The sequence below is a fragment of the Xyrauchen texanus genome, chromosome 36, assembly GCF_025860055.1.
Source record: "Xyrauchen texanus isolate HMW12.3.18 chromosome 36, RBS_HiC_50CHRs, whole genome shotgun sequence".
NCBI classification, from domain to species: domain Eukaryota; kingdom Metazoa; phylum Chordata; class Actinopteri; order Cypriniformes; family Catostomidae; genus Xyrauchen; species Xyrauchen texanus.
The window spans coordinates 3,638,229-3,657,652 of NC_068311.1; the positions used below are offsets into that span (position 1 = coordinate 3,638,229).

Here is a 19,424-nt window from a genome sequence, read left to right on the forward strand (position 1 = left end):
TATCAAAATCTATGAATACGAAATATGTGTCTTTAAAATGTCAAACCGCCGTTGAGACTTTTGAATTATTTGCTAGAAGGGCGTTGCGGGAAAAGACGTGTTTCCATTGGCTACTGTAGTTTGAGAAAGCCAATAAGGAGAGAGTAAATAACATGACGTCATGACGGGATGGGCCAATGGGCGTATAGCTACAGTCAGCTTTGCAAGTTTGAATTTGGAAACGTTTCGGCGAGTGATCACGGAGAAATCACGGTAAAAACATCTCGCTATATTAATATATTCTTCTTAATACATGTATTAATTTTTATAGGCTATTTGATAAGGGCATTAATTATGCAACGGCGTCATATTGTTAAAACGTTGGCAAGGTTGAGTTAATGGGCAGTTGAGAGTTGCAGAGTAAACAAAGCAAAAGAGACATACTTTTAATGTATATTTTTGTTTTACAAAACGCATATACTGTTTTAGGTGCGTTTATTCATGCAATATAAAACGGGTTTACTAAAGAAGCCATATTTGTTTCTTCTCTCAATTTTTTGTTAGTGTCCGGCATGAAGTTGAGTAGTGCCAAGGCGGGGGCGCTTTTGATATGGGTAAGTCAGCTCTGTCATGTTTAATATTTATTGTTTTGTCTCTGTAATGTTGTAAGAGAAGCTTAGACTGACCGGTGTCCTTTTAACAGATCAACGGCGTATGTCCAGAGGAGCCTGTGGGGCAGTTTAACCTGATCAAGGATGGGCATCAACTCCTGAGGATTAGCTGCAAACTGTGAGTTTTGATTATTTTGATGCTCTTGGATGGCGACTTTTGGGGCTTTAAAATATATCTACACTTTTTAGCATTTTAATGACATTTAATTTATATCTCATATATTTAAAATGGGTTTATTTTTTAATCAGAGGATCCATAATATTGACCAAATAGATTGATAATGCAAGTAAAACAAAGTATAACAAAACAGTTCTATCTAATCCTATTATTTATCAAATGTTACATAGTTTTATGTATTTGTCACATGGAAATTCCTTGAGCATTTTTGAGTGATGATCAGCATTTCTAATTGATTCATTAAAACAGACAGTTTGAACTGATTTACAGAAATTAATAAAAATGACCAAGTTCCACCTAAACACACACTGAAGTTTAAGTTAACTCATTAAAATATATATATGTTCCTATATGTTCATCTATATAGTCATGAAACTAGTCTAATGACATGACCTTTAGGAAACCTAATGGTCAAATAAAGTGAACTGGGATTATAGCAATATTCACAATGTTACTTAAAGGGGTAGTTCACTCAAAAATAAAAAATTCTCTCATCATTTACTCACCCTCATGCCATCCCAGATGTGTTTGACTTTCTTTCTTCTGCTGAACACATACTAGAAGAATATCTCAGCTCAGTAGGTCCATACAATGCACGTGAATGGTGGGCAGAACTTCTAACCTCCAAAAAGCCCATAAAGGCAGCATAAAAGTAATCCAAAAGACTTCAGTGGTTTAATCAATGACTTCAGAAGTGATCTAATTGGTTTTGGATGAGAAGAGACTAAAATGTAACTACTTTTTCACTAATATCAGTTATCTTGACTTCAGCAGTCTCATTGGCGATCATAATTTCAAGCTCAATTACACTTCTTAGCGCTCTGCGCATGTGTCAAGCACTAAGAAGTGCATTCAAGCTTGAATTTATGAACATACCTAGAGACTGCGATGGCAAGATATACATAAAAATATATTTATAGTTATATTTTGATCAGTTCTCACCCAAAACTGTTTGGATAGCTTTAGAAGACATTAATTTAACCACTAGAGCCGTATGGATTACTTTTATGCTGCCTTTATGTACTTTTGGGTACTTAAAATTTTTGGACCCCATTCACTTGCATTGTGTGGACCTACTAAGCTGAGATATTTGTCTAAAAATCTTCATTTGTGTTCAGTTAAAAAAAGAAAGTCATACACATCTGGGATTGCATGAGGGTGAGTAAATTATGAGAGAAATTGTATTTTTGGTTGAACTATCCCTTTAACTTTGTCAGCAAAAATCATTGCAAATTTATTGTGAATATGAAATATATCGCCCAGCACTAGGTGCTAATGAAATGCATAAACAACTAACACTAACTTCTCTTACTTTTCACAAATATCATTCCAGACAGGGGAAAGAGCCTGATGAGGAATTGAAGACTTTATCCCTCTATAACAAAGTGGAAATCATCTTCAACATATTGCAAAGTGAGTTTCAAAGCCTCACTATAACAGTGACACTATAACAGTTTTTCAAGGTTTGTTACTTGAACTGTGGTTCATCCTATTATGACTTCTGAGCTGAGAAGTGCTGTAGTCCTGGACACCGCACACAGAGTGAGACTGTTCCTGCCCACAGGGCCTGTTGAGTTTTCAGGCTCCCTGTGCAATGGTTCCACACACATATACATTTAGAAAAATTATTGGGGAGATTTTAATTTGAGACCACAAACTACTGCTTGCCTTGCATATAACATCTCTATTGAGATGGTGGTGGTGTAGTGGTCTAAACCACATAACTGGTAATCAGAAGGTCGCTGGTTCGATCCCCACGCCCACCACCATTGTGTCCTTGAGTAAGGCACTCAACTCCAGGTTGCTCCTGTAATAAGGGCACTGTAAGTCGCTTTGGATAAAAGCGTCTGCCAAATTCATAAATGTAAATGTCTCCTCTGTAGATGACTTTCACCTCAACACAACACAGAGCTCCCTCATCTTACAGAAAATCGAGCAAAAAGTAGATCTGGAGCTTCAGCTTGCCAAGGTATGTGTTTGCTTATATGTTTGACTTCTCTCTCTCTCTAAATAACTAGCTTATAACAGCTGAGATTTCCCAATAACTAGTTACTAGTTCCGGTGCAAATGTTTTTGTTTGCACATTTAAATGAATGGTTCACCTTTTCAATATCACAACTTGTTTATATTGATCTGCATGAATTATTAATTACATTTTACCGATGTTGAGCTATATTTTTAACAGTGTACAGATGAAATGTTGTGTACCACTATTTATATATGCTTAATATGTGCACACAGGTGGCACTTCTGCTTTGTTACTGCAGTTTTAAAAAGGACAACCTTCAACCTTTGAGCTCAAATGCACAGGTGAGTCTTTTACTAATGAACTGTAAAACCCATATACACCTGGTATTAAGATGCGTTTCTGATCACATACGAGTGTGCTCCAAACACATTTGGCCACATCACATTTGAGGTGTAAACGCTAATCCATCCTGGCAGCAGTGAAGCTCCGCCCATCACATGTCAATCAACCGCTGCGCTAAAACAAGAGTTTAAACTTAGCGGTTTACGAGCAGCTTTAAAAGGAAATAACCGTCCGATTGGAAAATTAAACAAAAATGGATACATACACAATCACGAGAGCTTCACGGATAGTCTTTATTGTGTCTGATATCATCAGATCATGCAGTAACACTGACAGAGATTGATGTATGTCCTCATGAAACAGAGACCCTCCCCTCCAAATCCGATCATAAGTGGTCACAGAAGACACGTTTAAGTGACCAGGTGTAAACAGCAACGTGTTTCACCTGACCACATGTGATCGGATCACAGAGATGCATTGTAATACCAGATGGAATTAGGGTCAAAGTCTCTCACTTACTAGATGCTATGCAAAGCTCCATATCTAATGCTACGTCGGAGTGGTGGTGGTGTAGTGGTCTAATGCACATAACTGGTAAACTGGTAATCAGAAGGTCACTGGTTCGATCCCCACAGCCACCACCATTGTGTCCTTGAGCAAGGCACTTAACTCCAGGTTGCTCCGGGGGGATTGTCCCTGTAATAAGTGCACTTTAAGTCGCTTTGGATAAAAGCGTCTGCCAAATGCATAAATGTAAATGTACTGAAACAAAAGTTGATTTGTCTAATGTCACTGTCTCTCTCTTTTTCTATGTCAGTCTGTGATTGTGTCCATGTTTAATTTAGTAAAAGATGATGCAGATGGCCTATCATTAGACATAGGCCTAGATCAGTTTCTAACCCAAAACTGTAAGTACCCACATTACCAGATATTTTAACTATACTGTCTCTTAATCCCTTTATCTCTCTGCCATTGACATCTTTATATTCAATTTATGATTCTTATTGGTTTCAGCGGACCAACACAGCAACATTGGCAAATTGAACGAATTTAACCTTGCTTGTCTATTTGCTATCTTTCTCTGTAGCTGTCATGAACTCCTCCACATCCAGCACTGAGAGCAGTGGCTGCTCGTCATTCTGTACTGATGAGGAGTCTCCGATTTTTGGCCGGTTCCATCGTCCTCCTAGAGTTCAATTTCAAGAGCTTTGCACAGTGGCCTCCAGCTCAGACGGGTAGGTGTTCCAATCCCATCGTAAAGAAGAAGAATGCTGATTGATTTAAAATAATCCTAAATGTAAAATGAATAAGCTGGTTCAGAATGCTGTATCTGTGTATAGTTTGTCAGGGATGCTTTAGGGCAGAATACTGTAATCTCTTACACAAGCAAGGTTATGCTTAATGAAAAGGCAGTAAGTGTAGCCAATCATAGTTTGTTTTCCTCAATATTTAAACATTGTGGCTCATTGGTTCTATCAAAATATGGTTCTGGTTTTTTAAACATCCAAACCAGGCTGGCAGAGCACCATAGACCAAGCAATGGCATACTTTCAAGGCAATACATATCTGTTTGTTTGACCAGTGGTGGACCGCAGAAGTCTTCGGAAAGTATTTTTTAAAATGTTTTTTATTTTTGGAGTTCTGTTTTGTCACGCAGAATTTAAATGCACGGTACCTGCAAAAAATGTGCCAGAAGTTGCTTTACAGCTTGTCCTAACCAAATGCAGCCATCGACAGTGTCGTACACAAAGTCATTGTGTCAATTGTTTGGTTTCTGTTTTCAATGCTTAGTACTGGGTAGCTCCACTCACAGTGAAGTCATTGGTCCGATGTCGTGCTCCATCGGGTACATTAAACATCAAATATGCTCTTGATTTGTCACCTGCAACATTTCACTTTCAATGAGGCTAAAAATATTGCTTGACACTGAAAACATGTAGTGTTGCACCTAGAATACCACAACACTCCTGTATATCCATGATTTTCAGCTCTCCATTACAAGACCTGATGAGCACACCACATTTTCAGTTAAAAAGGCTCCGGAAGGAATTGGCACACGAGGCGACGTGAGAGATGAGCTAGAAAAAGAACTAGCAAATCAGATCAGCATCATCTCAGAGAAAGGTATTTCAGATACACACGTCCATTACCTCTGATATTGCAGTTTATTTTCTTACGCCTTGTGGAGTAAGTGAGGTTCTTTGGTTTTAACTTAGCTTTTTTCGTACACAGAGGGCCTGATTTCCCAGTTGCAGCACAGGGTGGACCGTCTGCTGAGGGAACAGGGAGAATTAGAGAAAGATCACAAAGCTGCACTTATTGAGCTCCAGGAGAAGAATGAGAGGTGAGGCGCAAGATTAATGTTGAGCAAGTGTCAATAAAGGCTCTTAATTTGGGTTCTGATATAATACATTTTGATACATATATAATGCTTCCTTTTATAGTCTCCTCCAAAGAGTACATGAGGTTCTTAAGCAATGCCAAGACTTAAAAACCGACAACTCGCAGAAAGAGAAAAAGATTGATGAACTTGCTGAGGAAAATGGAACTCTTGCTGCCCAAGTGAGATAACATTTTTCTCTTTCTTTTGTCCTTTAATCTGCTTGAAACTAGTCCGATTCCTTTCTCACCTGTCTCTGGTCCCATTAGGTGCGAAACACATTTTGCCAACTAGCAAGAGCTGAAGAAGAGGTTGCTAAGCTGACACTGACACACGAAAAGTCACAGGCTGAGTGGATGAAAAGAAGAGAGTTTATTGAGAGAGAATTAAACGAAGCCGTCACACACAGGGTAGATAGTTTAGATACTTTTTTTAGATACTAGTTTAGAAAAATAGTCCTTATTATTATTGCTCTTATTTTGAGTCTTTTCTTTGTACTCATTATGACTAGTATTGTTTTGTTTTTTATTAAATTTTCTTGCCCCTATGCAGGTCTACCTAAATGAGCAAGTTCAGATCTTGCAGGGCAAGATCTCCGTTCTTGAAGATGAACTTGAAAAAGCTCAGTCTCAAGAGAGAGGAGAAGTTATGGGCCCCATCATGGAGGTGAGATATCCTGTTCTATAGTCTTAAATAACAAGTTAGCCTTTTCAGAGTCTGTGAAATAGCCTGCATCTGTTTGTGGAATTAACAAAAATGGCTTTTAACCTTTTAAGTTAAATCAGCTTTCCAGAATGGATTGGTTTTGACTAACATTTACCCATTTTATTTTTCCAGTGGGAAAAACTTAAACAGGAATTGTTAGAGCTGTCTCTTAAACTTGGTCAACTTCAGGACACTATTTCCTGCCTTGAAAAGGAGAAGGCAGAGGTTGAAGCCTTGCTAGCCCAGGAAAGATGCTCATTTGAAGAGGAAACCAAAAGACTTCAGACAGTGGTGTTTGATCTGGAGAAATCTGTCAGCAGTATCCGCATGGAGAGAGAGGCTCTGCAGGAGGCCTTAACGGCTCAGAAGGAAATGCTCACTTCACAGATATCAGCTCTGGAGAGTGATGTTTCTCGGCTACAACAGGTGGAAGTCCAGTTGACAGCAGAGATTAATATCTCTGCAGAACTTCGCCAGCAGAGGGGGGAGCTGGAGGGAAAGGTAGCCTCTTTAGACAATATTGTTAATGCTCTACATGCTGAGATCCAAGGTTTCGAAATAGAGAGAGAAACACAGCAGGTTGCCCTAAATTCCCTCATGGTTGACTTGCAGAATGCCCAGACAACCCTTCAGGACTATGAAAATAAGTTGGAAGAGCATCAGAAAGTGGTAGAAGAGAATGCTTCCCTGACAAATGAGGCATGTACATTGCGACAGGAAATTGATGAGCATCTGCAGACCATTAGAGACCTTCAGGGGCAAATAAGTATCCTTAGACAGGAGAAAAAAGAGGAAGAAAACAAAGTTAGTCAGGCATTGACCAAAATTGAAAGCGTTGAAACTAAAATTTTGGAACTGTCAGAACAAATATCCCTAAAGGATGAGGAAATCACAAATCTGAGGAATGAGTTTGTCTCTCTAGACACTGAGCTGAAGCTTGTGAAGGAGCAAAATATTGAAATAAATGAAAGGATCAAATCCAATTGCATGGAGCACGAGGACACTATTGAGAAACTTCAGCAAGAGCTTCTCTCTGCTTCTTCGACTGCATCCGAAAAACAGGAGGAAATTTTGGTTCTCTCAGCTGAGGTAACATCTCTTAAAGAGCAAATCTGCCATTACATTAAAAATGAAAAGCAGGAACAACAGATGTTATCTGTTTTAGAGACAGAACACAATGTGCTGAAGGAAAACTTGACTTCTCTTCTTAACCAGTTGACTGAGGCGACAAATACAACTTCACAGAAGGAATCGGAGCTCATTTCACTTCAGCAGGAGCTTTGCCTTCAAGAAACCCTAAGAGAAAAGTCTAAAGAGTTTGAGACAGCCAGGTGTGAGGAGTTTGAGAGAAAGGTGAGTGAACTTCAGGCCAAAATCCTAGAAGTTTCCACTCTTGCCTCTGAGAGGGAAGCTTGTGTGACTTCTCTTCGATGTGAGATAAAGGATCAGCAATTGAGGTCCAAACAGTCTGAAGATGATCTCCGCAGGGAGCTGGAGAAGAAGGTTGCAGTCCTGCAGGGACAACTAGAGACTGTCAGTCAAGACGTCACAGACAAAGACTATCTCTTACAGTCTTTGGATCAGAAGCTCGGGCAGATGGAACTGCTATGCCAACAAAAGGATAAAGATATCTGTGAGACACTTCAGACAAAGGAGAACTTAGAGACAAAGATTGTTGAGCTTCTTGTTGAGAAACAACATCTGGATGAAAGCCAGCAGAATTTAGCGATGGAAAGAGAACACCTGTCAGCTGAAGTGTCATCTCTTAAAGAAGAAATCTCCCGCTCCCTTGAAAATGATCAACAGAAAAAACAGGACTTTTCCTTGTTAAAAGATGAACACAACGCATTGAAAGAAAACTTGGCATCTCTTCAGAACCAGTTGGTGGAGTTCACAACTAAAGCTTTGCAGAAAGAATCTGAGCTCCTCTTGGTTCAGCAGGAGCTTTGCCAAAAAGAGACACTAAGAGAAAAGGCTCAGGAGCTTGAGACTGTCATGCGGGAAGAGTTTGAGAGAAAGGTGAGTGAACTTCAGGCCAAAATCCTAGAAGTTTCCACTCTTGCCTCTGAGAGGGAAGCTTGTGTGACTTCTCTTCGATGTGAGATAAAGGATCAGCAATTGAGGTCCAAACAGTCTGAAGATGATCTCCGCAGGGAGCTGGAGAAGAAGGTTGCAGTCCTGCAGGGACAACTAGAGACTGTCAGTCAAGACGTCACAGACAAAGACCATCTCTTACAGTCTTTGGATCAGAAGCTCGGGCAGATGGAACTGCTATGCCAACAAAAGGATAAAGATATCTGTGAGACAATTCAGAAAAAGGAGAACTTGGAGACAAAGATTGTTGAGCTTCTTGTTGAGAAACAACATCTGGATGAAAGCCAGCAGAATTTAGCGATGGAAAGAGAACACCTGTCAGCTGAAGTGTCATCTCTTAAAGAAGAAATCTCCCGCTCCCTTGAAAATGATCAACAGAAAAAACAGGACTTTTCCTTGTTAAAAGATGAACACAACGCACTGAAGGAAAACTTGGCATCTCTTCAGAACCAGTTGGTGGAGTTCACAACTAAAGCTTTGCAGAAAGAATCTGAGCTCCTCTTGGTTCAGCAGGAGCTTTGCCAAAAAGAGACACTAAGAGAAAAGGCTCAGGAGCTTGAGACTGTCATGCGGGAAGAGTTTGAGAGAAAGGTGAGTGAACTTCAGGCCAAAATCCTAGAAGTTTCCACTCTTGCCTCTGAGAGGGAAGCTTGTGTGACTTCTCTTCGATGTGAGATAAAGGATCAGCAATTGAGGTCCAAACAGTCTGAAGATGATCTCCGCAGGGAGCTGGAGAAGAAGGTTGCAGTCCTGCAGGGACAACTAGAGACTGTCAGTCAAGACGTCACAGAAAAAGACCATCTCTTACAGTCTTTGGATCAGAAGCTCGGGCAGATGGAACTGCTATGCCAACAAAAGGATAAAGATGTCAGTGAGACACTTCAGACAAAGGAGAACTTGGAGACAAAGATTGTTGAGCTTCTTGTTGAGAAACAACGTCTGGATGATAGCCAGTTGAGTTTGGAGAAAGAAAGAGAACACCTGTCAGCTGAAGTGTCATCTCTTAAAGAAGAAATCTGCCGCTCCCTTGAAAATGATCAACAGAAAAAACAGGACTTTTCCTTGTTAAAAGATGAACACAACGCACTGAAGGAAAACTTGGCATCTCTTCAGAACCAGTTGGTGGAGTTCACAACTAAAGCTTTGCAGAAAGAATCTGAGCTCCTCTTGGTTCAGCAGGAGCTTTGCCAAAAAGAGACACTAAGAGAAAAGGCTCAGGAGCTTGAGACTGTCATGCGGGAAGAGTTTGAGAGAAAGGTGAGTGAACTTCAGGCCAAAATCCTAGAAGTTTCCACTCTTGCCTCTGAGAGGGAAGCTTGTGTGACTTCTCTTCGATGTGAGATAAAGGATCAGCAATTGAGGTCCAAACAGTCTGAAGATGATCTCCGCAGGGAGCTGGAGAAGAAGGTTGCAGTCCAGCAGGGACAACTAGAGACTGTCAGTCAAGACGTCACAGACAAAGACCATCTCATACAGTCTTTGGATCAGAAGCTCAGGCAGATGGAACTGCTATGCCAACAAAAGGATAAAGAAATCTGTGAGACACTACAGACAAAGGAGAACCTGGAGACAAAGATTGTTGATCTTCTTGTTGAGAAACAACATCTGGATGAAAGCCAGCAGAATTTGGCGATGGAAAGAGAACACCTGTCAGCTGAAGTATCATCTCTTAAAGAGCAGATCAGCTGTTCCCTTCTGAATGAACAACAGAAACAACAGGAAGTGTCTGTGTTAAAGGATGAACTAAATACATTCAAGGAAAACTTGGCTGCTCTTCAGAGCCAACTGGAGGAGGTGACAGCTACAGCTTTTCAGAAGGAATCTAAGTTCCTCTTGCTTCAGCAGGAGCTTTGCCAACAAGAGAACCTAAGAGAAAAGGCTCAGGAGACTGAGACTGTCATGCGGGAAGAGTTTGAGAGAAAGTTCAGTGAACTTCAAGCCAAAATCCTAGAGGATTCCACTCTTGCCTCTGTGAAGGAAGCTCAAATAAGTTCTCTTCGAGATGACTTGAAGGATCAGCAATTTAAGTTGAAACAATCTGAAGTTGATCTTTGCAGAGAGCTGGCGGAGAAGGATGGAGCCCTACAGGGACAACTAGAAAATGCCAGTTGTGACACTGCAGACAAAGACAGTTTCTTGCAGTCTTTAGAACAGAAGCTTAGGCAGATGGAACTGCTTTGCCAAGAAAAGGAGAAAGATGTCCTTAAGACAAATCAGGCAAATGAAGACCTGGAGAAGAGGATTGTCGAGCTACTTGTTAAGACACAACATCTAGAGGAATACCAGCAGAACTTGGAGATATTGATTAAGGAAAGGGACAATCTGTCAACTGAGGTAACCTCTCTCAAAGAGGAAATATGTTACTACCAGGAAAATCAGGTGCAGAAACAACAGGAAATGTCTGTTTTAGAGGTTAAACACAACATATTAAAGGAAAACCTGGCTGCCCTTAACAGCCAATTGGAGAAGGTTACATCTACTACTTCAAAGAAGGAATCAGAGCTTATTTTGCTTCAAAATGAGCATTGCCAACATGAGAATCTTGGAGAAAAGGCTCAGGAAGTTGAGAAAAACGTGAGTGAACTTCAGGCTAAAATCCTAGAGTTCTCCACTCTTGCCTCTGAGAGGGAAGCTCAAATAAGTTATCTTCAAAATGAGATGAAGGATCAACAATTAAGGTCCAAACAGTCTGAAGATGATCTCCACAGGGAGCTGGAGAAGAAGGTTGCAATCCTTCAGAGTCAACTCGAGACTGTCAATCAAGATGTCACAGACAAAGACCATCTCTTACAGTCTTTGGATCAGAAGCTCAGGCAGATGGAACTGCTGTGCCAACAGAAGGAGAATGATATAATTGAGACACATCAGGCAAAGGAGGACATGATGAAAACAATTGTTGAGCTTCAAGCTGACAAACATAAGCTGGATGGGTACCAGCATAATATGGAGATATTGAGGAAGGAAAGAGACCACCTATGTTCTCTTAGCCAGTCTTTGCAAAGGGAGTGCGATGCATCCCAGAGGATTAGAGCTGAGCTGGAGTTGAAGGTAGAGGGTCAAAGTGGCTCCATCCTTTCTCTTGAAAACACTGCTCGACAGTGGGAGGAGCAAAATAAGGAACTCCTGGAACAACTAAAGAGGAAGTCAGAAGCAGTAGAACACTACAAAACACAGGTCCGAATTGAATTTATTCTTTACATATTTGTTTCATTTTTTTTCCTCTAGAACCCCTTATTGCTAAATTGAAATGCTTTGTAACATCAAGCTGATGTTAAATAGTTCATTCATACTGAGATTAAGTAGACTTGTTGGCTGACATATGGTTCTTCCTCAGGTGGAGAATGCAAGGAGTCATTACATTGGGAAAAAGCAGTTGCTGTTGGAGGCCCAGGAAATTAACAAAACTCTTGAGCAGTCCCAGGAGTCCGTCAAGAGGGAAGTCAAAGCTCTGGAGATGGAGCTGACATTGGCTCGCATGGAATTAGACCAGGCAAAGACTAAAGAGAAAAACCTTGTGGCCAAAGTGAAAAGATTGGAGGCTCAAGTTAGTCTACAGCTTAATGTTAAAAAAAATATGGAAATAAGACTGAATCTGATTTTGAGTCTTTTTTGACAAGTTACTTGATTGTGTGTGTGTGTGTGTGTGTGTGTGTGTGTGTGTGTGTGTGTGTGTGTGTGTGTGTGTGTGTGTGTGTGTGTGTGTGTGTGTGTGTGTGTGTGTGTTTGTTTCAGGTGGACTTTGCTGACAGGCAACTGCAAGAGCACAAGAGAATGACTGATGACATTGGGGAGGTGAGAGATAGAGTTACTATGTGTGCCAGAGTCCCAGAGACATGGCATGACACCAGCACCGACAGCTTGGAGTTTGACCTGAACGATTCGCTCAATGCTGGCAGGTAACTCAACAAGCCTAATCTAAAGGTACATTGCAGAGTTTTTTTAAATGTTACTCATGCTTTGTCCTTTTATTTTTCCCCCACTTTGGCAGTCATTCAGCAGTGCCAGGTGAGTCTAGTACTCCACTGGTCCGTAGCTCTGAGCGTTTGGCTGCTAAACGTCGAGCCTTGGGTGCAGAATCCCTTGAGACTCTCTACTTCACACCTATGAGTCAACAAGGCAAAAAACGGAAAGGTGACCGAAACGATGCTATTGAACGAAGACTGGAGACTAGCATCACTTCTTTTGGAGATCTCGCGGTGGATTCTGCAAAGAAGCTCACAGCCTCTGCCCGCAGGCGACGCACAACACAGGTTGTCAACATGGCTAAGGTGGGATATACTGTAATGCGCACAACTTTCTACTGACCTTTTGCACCTTAATTGGTAATAAATTAGGTGTTAATTGATCATTTGTGTGGGAGATCTGGGTCTTTAGGCATGCTGTACTAGGAATTGTACGTGCCAAGCATATCTGAACAAGAAAGCTGAAATTGAAACAGACCTTGGAGTAAACCACGGCTCCTTGAACATGTCTTTTTACTGTAGTACTGGGTAGCAGAGGTAGTGAAGTGCTTTTTTATTTTTTGGTTAGCAGTCTTCAGGAAATGTTGATGGGGAGGTGTCGTTTTCTAGTCTACACTCTGCCCGATCTCAGCCGAACCTGGGAAATCACCACTCACGGCCTGTGACCATGGACCTCTCTGAGGAAAGTGGCAGAGCAGTGTTATCAAAAGCAGACAAACTTGATAGTCTGCCTGGATATCGCAGAAGTTCTGTGCACAATGTTGTGCCACCAAGAGGTGAGTTTTTCTACCTATCTGCTGTATTTTACAAGAAGAAATTTTGGAATCAGAGCAAATAGTTTTAGATGTCCTTGCCTTGAGTTACTCAGTTTGAGTTTGTGACACTGAGCAGTGCTGCATAATGTAATATTTTAACTAAACTTCTGTTTTGGGCAGCCACCAGTGCCTTCTGCATTGGTGCAGAGAATGAACCAGAGCATGCTCCTGATGACTGGATCCGCATTGCTGAACTACAGACACGTAACAAAGCCTGTCTGCCTCACCTGAAGAGCAGCTACCCACTTGAGTCCCGGGTATGCAATGAATATATACTGCATATGTACAGTTCAGAGTACACATCTCTGTTTCTGCTGCTCTTTTTAAAGTGAACTATTGTCTAGTAATTGTGGTCTTGTAGGGATGCAGGTTCTAGTCAGGCCTGTGTCATGACTAGTCCAATTCTCCCTTCTCTCTACCCACCGTTTCCTATTTAACTTTTAACCTTGTTTGCATGAAACTGGAATCAAACTCTCCACTCTTCTGCCTCTCTAGCCCAGTCTGGGACTTCCCTCGTTCACAGTAACCGACGATGACCTGCGGATGGGTGACCCGGATGAGACTATTCGCCGCGCATCCATGATTCCGAGTCAGCTCAGGGAATCTTTGAACTCCAGACGCTTCTCTCTGGCGCCAGGAGCAAGTTCAAGCCAGGTCCTTGCACAGTCTCAGCCCCAGCGCTCCACCATGTTACCGGGTCAGATCCGATCCAGCACCGCTGCTTACCGGGCCTCTCAGGTCACAAAAACAACCTCGAAATTGCATTCATCAGAAAAACGTAGCCCACTAGCCCCTAAACGCCCTGTATCCCAGCTGCAAGACCCCGACACACCTGAGGTATGAAGGGAACAAGAATGGGAAACTACACCCCCTATTGTTTCCTTGTCGGAAATCTGTATATAAGATGTAAATTCACTTATAGAAACATAAATGTTTATTTGATTGATTTTAGCAGGTTTTTGCCAGAGTATTTGGGGAAAAATCTTAACTCAGAGTTGCATAAATCTGAGATTTTTGGAAGCTGCTAGTAGTTACATGATGTTGTTTCCACAGGCGAAAAAGTTGGCAAGCTGCTTCCCTCGGCCAATGACACCCAAAGGCAGACACACCAACAGTCAAAACAAACCACCAAAAACTCCGGTAAGAAATTAACAAAATTACTTCACAATGACCCCAGTAGTAAAGTGAATCTGACACACTTATTTTTGAGATATCCTCAAAAGGGCATGTGCTTCATATTTAAGTTAAATTGTTTACAAAATAAATGTTCTAAATTAACAGAAAAATCCAAGATTCTTTAGGGTTATTTTATAGTTAATGTAAGTATGTGGTGTATCCCCATTTAGAGGGTTGTGTCTAGAAGGTAAACAATCAGCTGCAGAAAGTCTTGCGAGAGTCTTATTTGGAGCTCCACAGAAACTCTACATCTACCTATAAACCTACCCCTAAATCTAACCCTAACATTAGTAACAGCAGATGAGAACTAGGTAAATGCATGAATGTCATATAACAACATTCTTTCTCTCTTTTCATCACTAGGCTGACCGAAGGCAATCTATCATGTTTTCTGTTTTAAATACACCAAAGACCAGCACTCGTGGTGACAGCAGACTGCAGCGAGGCCTCAACAAGCTGCGCAACAGCGCCCGCAAATCTCCTGCCATGGCCAGCCGCGCTCTTCGCTCTGCCTTGAGCGCAGCTGATGGAAGGTCACCTCTGGACTCAACACGAAGAAAGTCGCCCCGCAACAAGTCTCCCAAATCCTCCAATGCCAAAAAGGTACAAAATGAACTGATGAACTCAGGCCTCACTTGAGCATAATATCCAGACACTAGCATATGGTAAATACATAAAACGCTTAGGAAAGTAGGTTTTATTCATTTAATTCCACTTGCAAATATTTATGTTTAGGGATTAAGGGTAAGAAATTTCAGGGGTGTAAGAAGTATTTGCTGTATGTTTGTTTAGGTAGCACAGTGACCAATTGAGAAGACCATCTATGCTGAAGTTTTAAACTGTATGTATCTGCTGGTTTATGGGGCAGTTATGCTTCACTGAATGTCTCTCACCTTAATATGGGCTTGTGAGTTCTGTATATGTCTGGTGGTGGAATCACACTGATGTGGGTTCAGTTTTCAATCTCATCTCTGATCATCTCACCTCACATGGTTCGACCGTACTCTAGAGTGCCTCACCTCACAGAGTTTAACATTTCGAGTGTAATTTTACTCTATGTGCATGTGAGTGAAATTAATGTTCTTAATCGATTGAAGAATCTTGTCTGATACCTCTTTCTCTCTCCACAGATGAAGTTCAGGATTAAGGTCTGAACTGAGGATTTCACCCGAAAACCTGCCTTTTTCTTTTTCTGTTTTAAAACCAACCATTGCTCTTTACTTTTTGATTTGATTCTATTTAATCTAAATGGTGTTTTATTTTTAATTATGGGATGTAGGGGGCTTAATGACTGTTTGTTTCATTTATTTGTTTGTACATATACTGTATATTATATCTACATGTATTCTTTGTTTAATCAAAATAAAGATTTTTATACACCAAACCTTTTGCCGCTTTCTCAGCCATTGCTTAATAAGAACAAATTAAACATGCTGCTAGCAGTGCAGAAATTACATCACTTTTGGCAATACTTTCAAAAACATGAAATGCATCATGAACAATAGTATTAAAAGTTGACTTTTTGTGGTTCTGGCAGTTCTTGAACACCGTTGCTTGTAAATCACAAGTTGTAGATAAAAACCTTGATGATTAGTCAACTGGCCTGTGATGCAGTTCTTGGTTTAAAAGAAAAAAATTTAATCATTTCACAATGCCTTCTGGTTTAGCAGCGAGTGACAAGAAAGTGAGGTCCTCTCTGTGCACCATTCAGATGTAACTTTTTATTTTGGTATTGATATGCAGCTCAGGCCTATCGTCGCCGTGCTATTTCATTTTATCTGGAAAATTAAAGCTGAACATTTCCAAAAGAAAACTGTGATTAAAAGGTATATGGATGATCTAATTGTATTACATTTCTGTACTAGGTAATGATTGTATACACCACTTATAATTAACTATATTTTTCATTGGGGTATAAAGTAAATAATACATTTTTAAATAATAATATTTGACCTTTTATGACACTGAATGGTTTGTTCATGTTGTCAGATGCTAAAAATAAAACATTTATGATATTGTAAAATAATGATGTGTACAAATAAAATTTACCAGATGATAAGGCTGTCAAATTAAAATAGTAAATATTTGTCAATTTTAGATAAAAATGCACATTTAAATGCTTAAATGAGCATTCAAATGTTTTATGTGTGATAAGCACTGAATATGAATTGCATTCTTGTGCTAAAACTAGGGTTGCTAACTTGCTAACAGCCAAATATGGGACGTTCCAGCTTTAAAGGTGCGTTCAGTATTTTATTTTACCATGTCGTCTTATACCGGACTTCTACCTAGTGTCCTTGATGCAGCATCATTCAAACACATATGTTCTCCGTTACTGATGCCATTGTAGAAATTCACTAGTCACAGTAAACCAGAATGAATTGAATCATTTCTGTAGATGTGAAACTAGGAGATCAAAATATATTGATGTACAGAAATGTATTTCTAGTAGCGAACTACCCCACAAACTGATTCCTAATTTGACTATTTTAAATGATTTTGACTTGTAATTTAAAATTTAAAATAAAATAAAAAAATTATCCTGTAAGTGAGAAAATACCTTTTTTCTGTTTCAAAAGGGGAACATTTTCAATTGATTTCCGTTTAAAGGTTTCAAACCTTTTGAAAGATTATATTACAAAAACATATAATTAGATTATAAAGAAAATACCATCTTGTTTGTTAAATTTTAAAGCACAAGTTATGGGATTCTGTGTTCAATAAATATGTGTTAGACTTTTATTTATTAGTTTACATTTCAAGCTATGAATTTAATGCATGTGGCTAATTACTAACACTGCGACCTCTTGTGGATGCGTTGCCTTAAAAGACCGCTCGGAGAAGTGGCGTGTTTTCATTGGCTACTTCACTTACGATAGCCAATGATAGAGGAGGAGAGCGTATTACGTCATCATATATATACTTCTAACGAGCGTTTCTGATACGCCAGGTGAAGGTGAGCGTTTGCTTGATTTTGTCTTCTAACCCTAAATTCATCAGATAATAATAATATTAAAAAATCGCGCATCATTGAAAAATTGTGTCAACGTTTAATGGCACTTTACCAGGGGAATTATTTCTGTCGTGGATATTTATAGCAATATCACTGAGGTAAGCAAAGCTATATATTACACACACACACACACACACACACACACACACACACACACACACACATACATCTTAAGATAAATGTGTGCTATACTCTTGTCATATACTCTGTATACACAAACACTCAATATGCTCCCACCCTCTGTGTTATTGTTATCAGTTTTGATTGTCCAGTATGAAGTTGCATGAGGTGAAGGAGGCTGCACTGTTGTCGTGGGTAAGTCAGGTTTCATCTTGTAATTAATGTTTCACCTCAGTAATGAGTTAAAAGTGACTTTCATCCTTCTGATAGATCAACAGTGTGTGCCCAGAGGAGTCCATTAGGAAAATCAACCAAATGACGGAAGGGCATCAACTCCTGAAGTTTGCCTACAAAGTGTGAGTTGTGATTGAGTTAATGACAGATTAGATTCAAGATTCAACTTTATTGTCATTGTGCAGAGTACAGGTACAGAGCCAATGAAATGCAGTTGTTTTAAACCAAATAAGCTGGGGTCAGAGCGCAGGGTCAGCCATGAAACAGCACCTCTGGAGCAGATAGGGTCAAGGGCCCAACAGTGGTATCTTGGCAGTGCTGGGGCTTGAACCCCGACCTTTCGGTCAGTAACCCAGAGCCTTAACCGCTGAGCCACCACTGGCAAAAGACTAATTGTTCAGGGACCAAAATTGTATATATATATTTTTTAATAAAAAAATTTATTGTTTAACAAATGTATTTAAAGAAAAATAAAAATATAAATATATATATATATTTATATTTATATTTATATATTATTATTATTATTATTATTATTATTTTTTTTGAATATTGTTTAACAAATAATAATAATAATATATGTATGTGTGTATTTATTTATTTTTTAAATACATTTGTTAAACATAAATATACGTTTGTTAAAAATAAATTTATTTATTTATTTTTTGAAATATTATTTAACAAATTATTTAAAAAAATAAATATATATATTCTTTTTATACATTTGTTTAACAATATACCCCAAAAAAAAAAAAAAAAAAAATATATATATATATATTATATTATATTATTTGTATTTATTTTTGGAATATTAAGAAATTTATAAAAATAAAATTATAAATAATATAAATAAATATATATTTTTTATACATTTGTTAAACAATATTCCAAAAATACATACATAAATATATATATATATATATATATATATATATATATGTATTTATTTATTTTTGGAATATTGTTTAACAAATTTATAAAAATAATAAAAAATATAAATATATTATTTATTATATAAATTTATTATATAAATTTGTTAAACAATATTCCCAAAATATTTAGTATGCATGAAGTTAAATGGCAATTAATTATTCAAGATATCACAGATTAGGTGCAAACGAGAACAAAAAGGAAACTGAAATGCTGGTGCAGATTTTCTACAACTAAAACAATGCTGACTGTAATGGTACAAATGTCTCCCTAAGTTTGTCATTTTTATTTTTAGGCAGGGGAAAGAGTTCTCTAATGACTTGCTGCTTTCACCATTTTTAAAGATGATGAAAAGGATCTTTAGCATTTTGGAGGGTAAGTTCCAGTGTGTTTCTGTGTGTTTGTCTGATGGTCCAGTGGTTAAGGAGTTGAGCTCCTAACTTGAAGGTTGCCGGTTCGATCCCAGGTCAGAACACCATGTCAAACTTGAGTTGGTGAGAGACTTTGAAAGTGTGGTTTGTTCCAACATGACTGTTGAGCTGAGCAGTGCTGCAGTCCTGGACACCACACAGAGTGATGCTGGTTCCTGCCGACAGGGCCTGTCGAGTGGTCGGGCTTCCTGTGCGATGGTTTCACACAAATATTTAGAGAAGATTACGATTTGAGACCATACTAAACAACTTTACATTTTTTCTTCTCCATGTGTAGATGATTTTAAATTTAACAGACGACAAGCTTCTCTCCTCTATCAAAAAATGAGTGTGGGAACTGAGCTGGAGCTTCAACTTGCCAAGGTTTGTGGTTGTTTATCACCTATTTTATCCAAAAATAGAGGCTGATCAAAGCTGATATTTCA

General features: G+C 39.1%; 1 protein-coding gene and 2 non-coding genes across 3 annotated transcripts; all 3 read left to right on the plus strand.

The window, feature by feature from the left end:
• The first annotated feature begins 229 nt into the window (after positions 1-229).
• Positions 230-15,646, plus strand: numa1 (nuclear mitotic apparatus protein 1). The gene is given in 24 exon segments (XM_052106690.1): positions 230-252; positions 544-593; positions 683-768; positions 2,162-2,241; positions 2,712-2,797; positions 3,070-3,138; positions 3,957-4,047; positions 4,227-4,374; positions 5,128-5,198; positions 5,201-5,263; positions 5,372-5,483; positions 5,584-5,701; positions 5,789-5,929; positions 6,072-6,185; positions 6,357-11,492; positions 11,653-11,862; positions 12,051-12,214; positions 12,307-12,586; positions 12,849-13,056; positions 13,216-13,352; positions 13,591-13,932; positions 14,149-14,235; positions 14,635-14,874; positions 15,402-15,646. Coding segments are annotated over 23 exon segments (8,049 nt in total). The 5' UTR covers positions 230-252; positions 544-551; the 3' UTR covers positions 15,426-15,646.
• LOC127630305 (small Cajal body-specific RNA 14) lies at positions 2,342-2,437 on the plus strand. Its single transcript, XR_007968847.1, has one exon. It is a non-coding gene; the product is annotated as a small Cajal body-specific RNA 14 (non-coding RNA).
• Positions 15,647-19,080: 3,434 nt separating the features above from the next.
• On the plus strand, positions 19,081-19,209 carry LOC127630304 (small Cajal body-specific RNA 14). The gene has a single exon (XR_007968846.1). It is a non-coding gene; the product is annotated as a small Cajal body-specific RNA 14 (non-coding RNA).
• Positions 19,210-19,424: the final 215 nt, after the last annotated feature.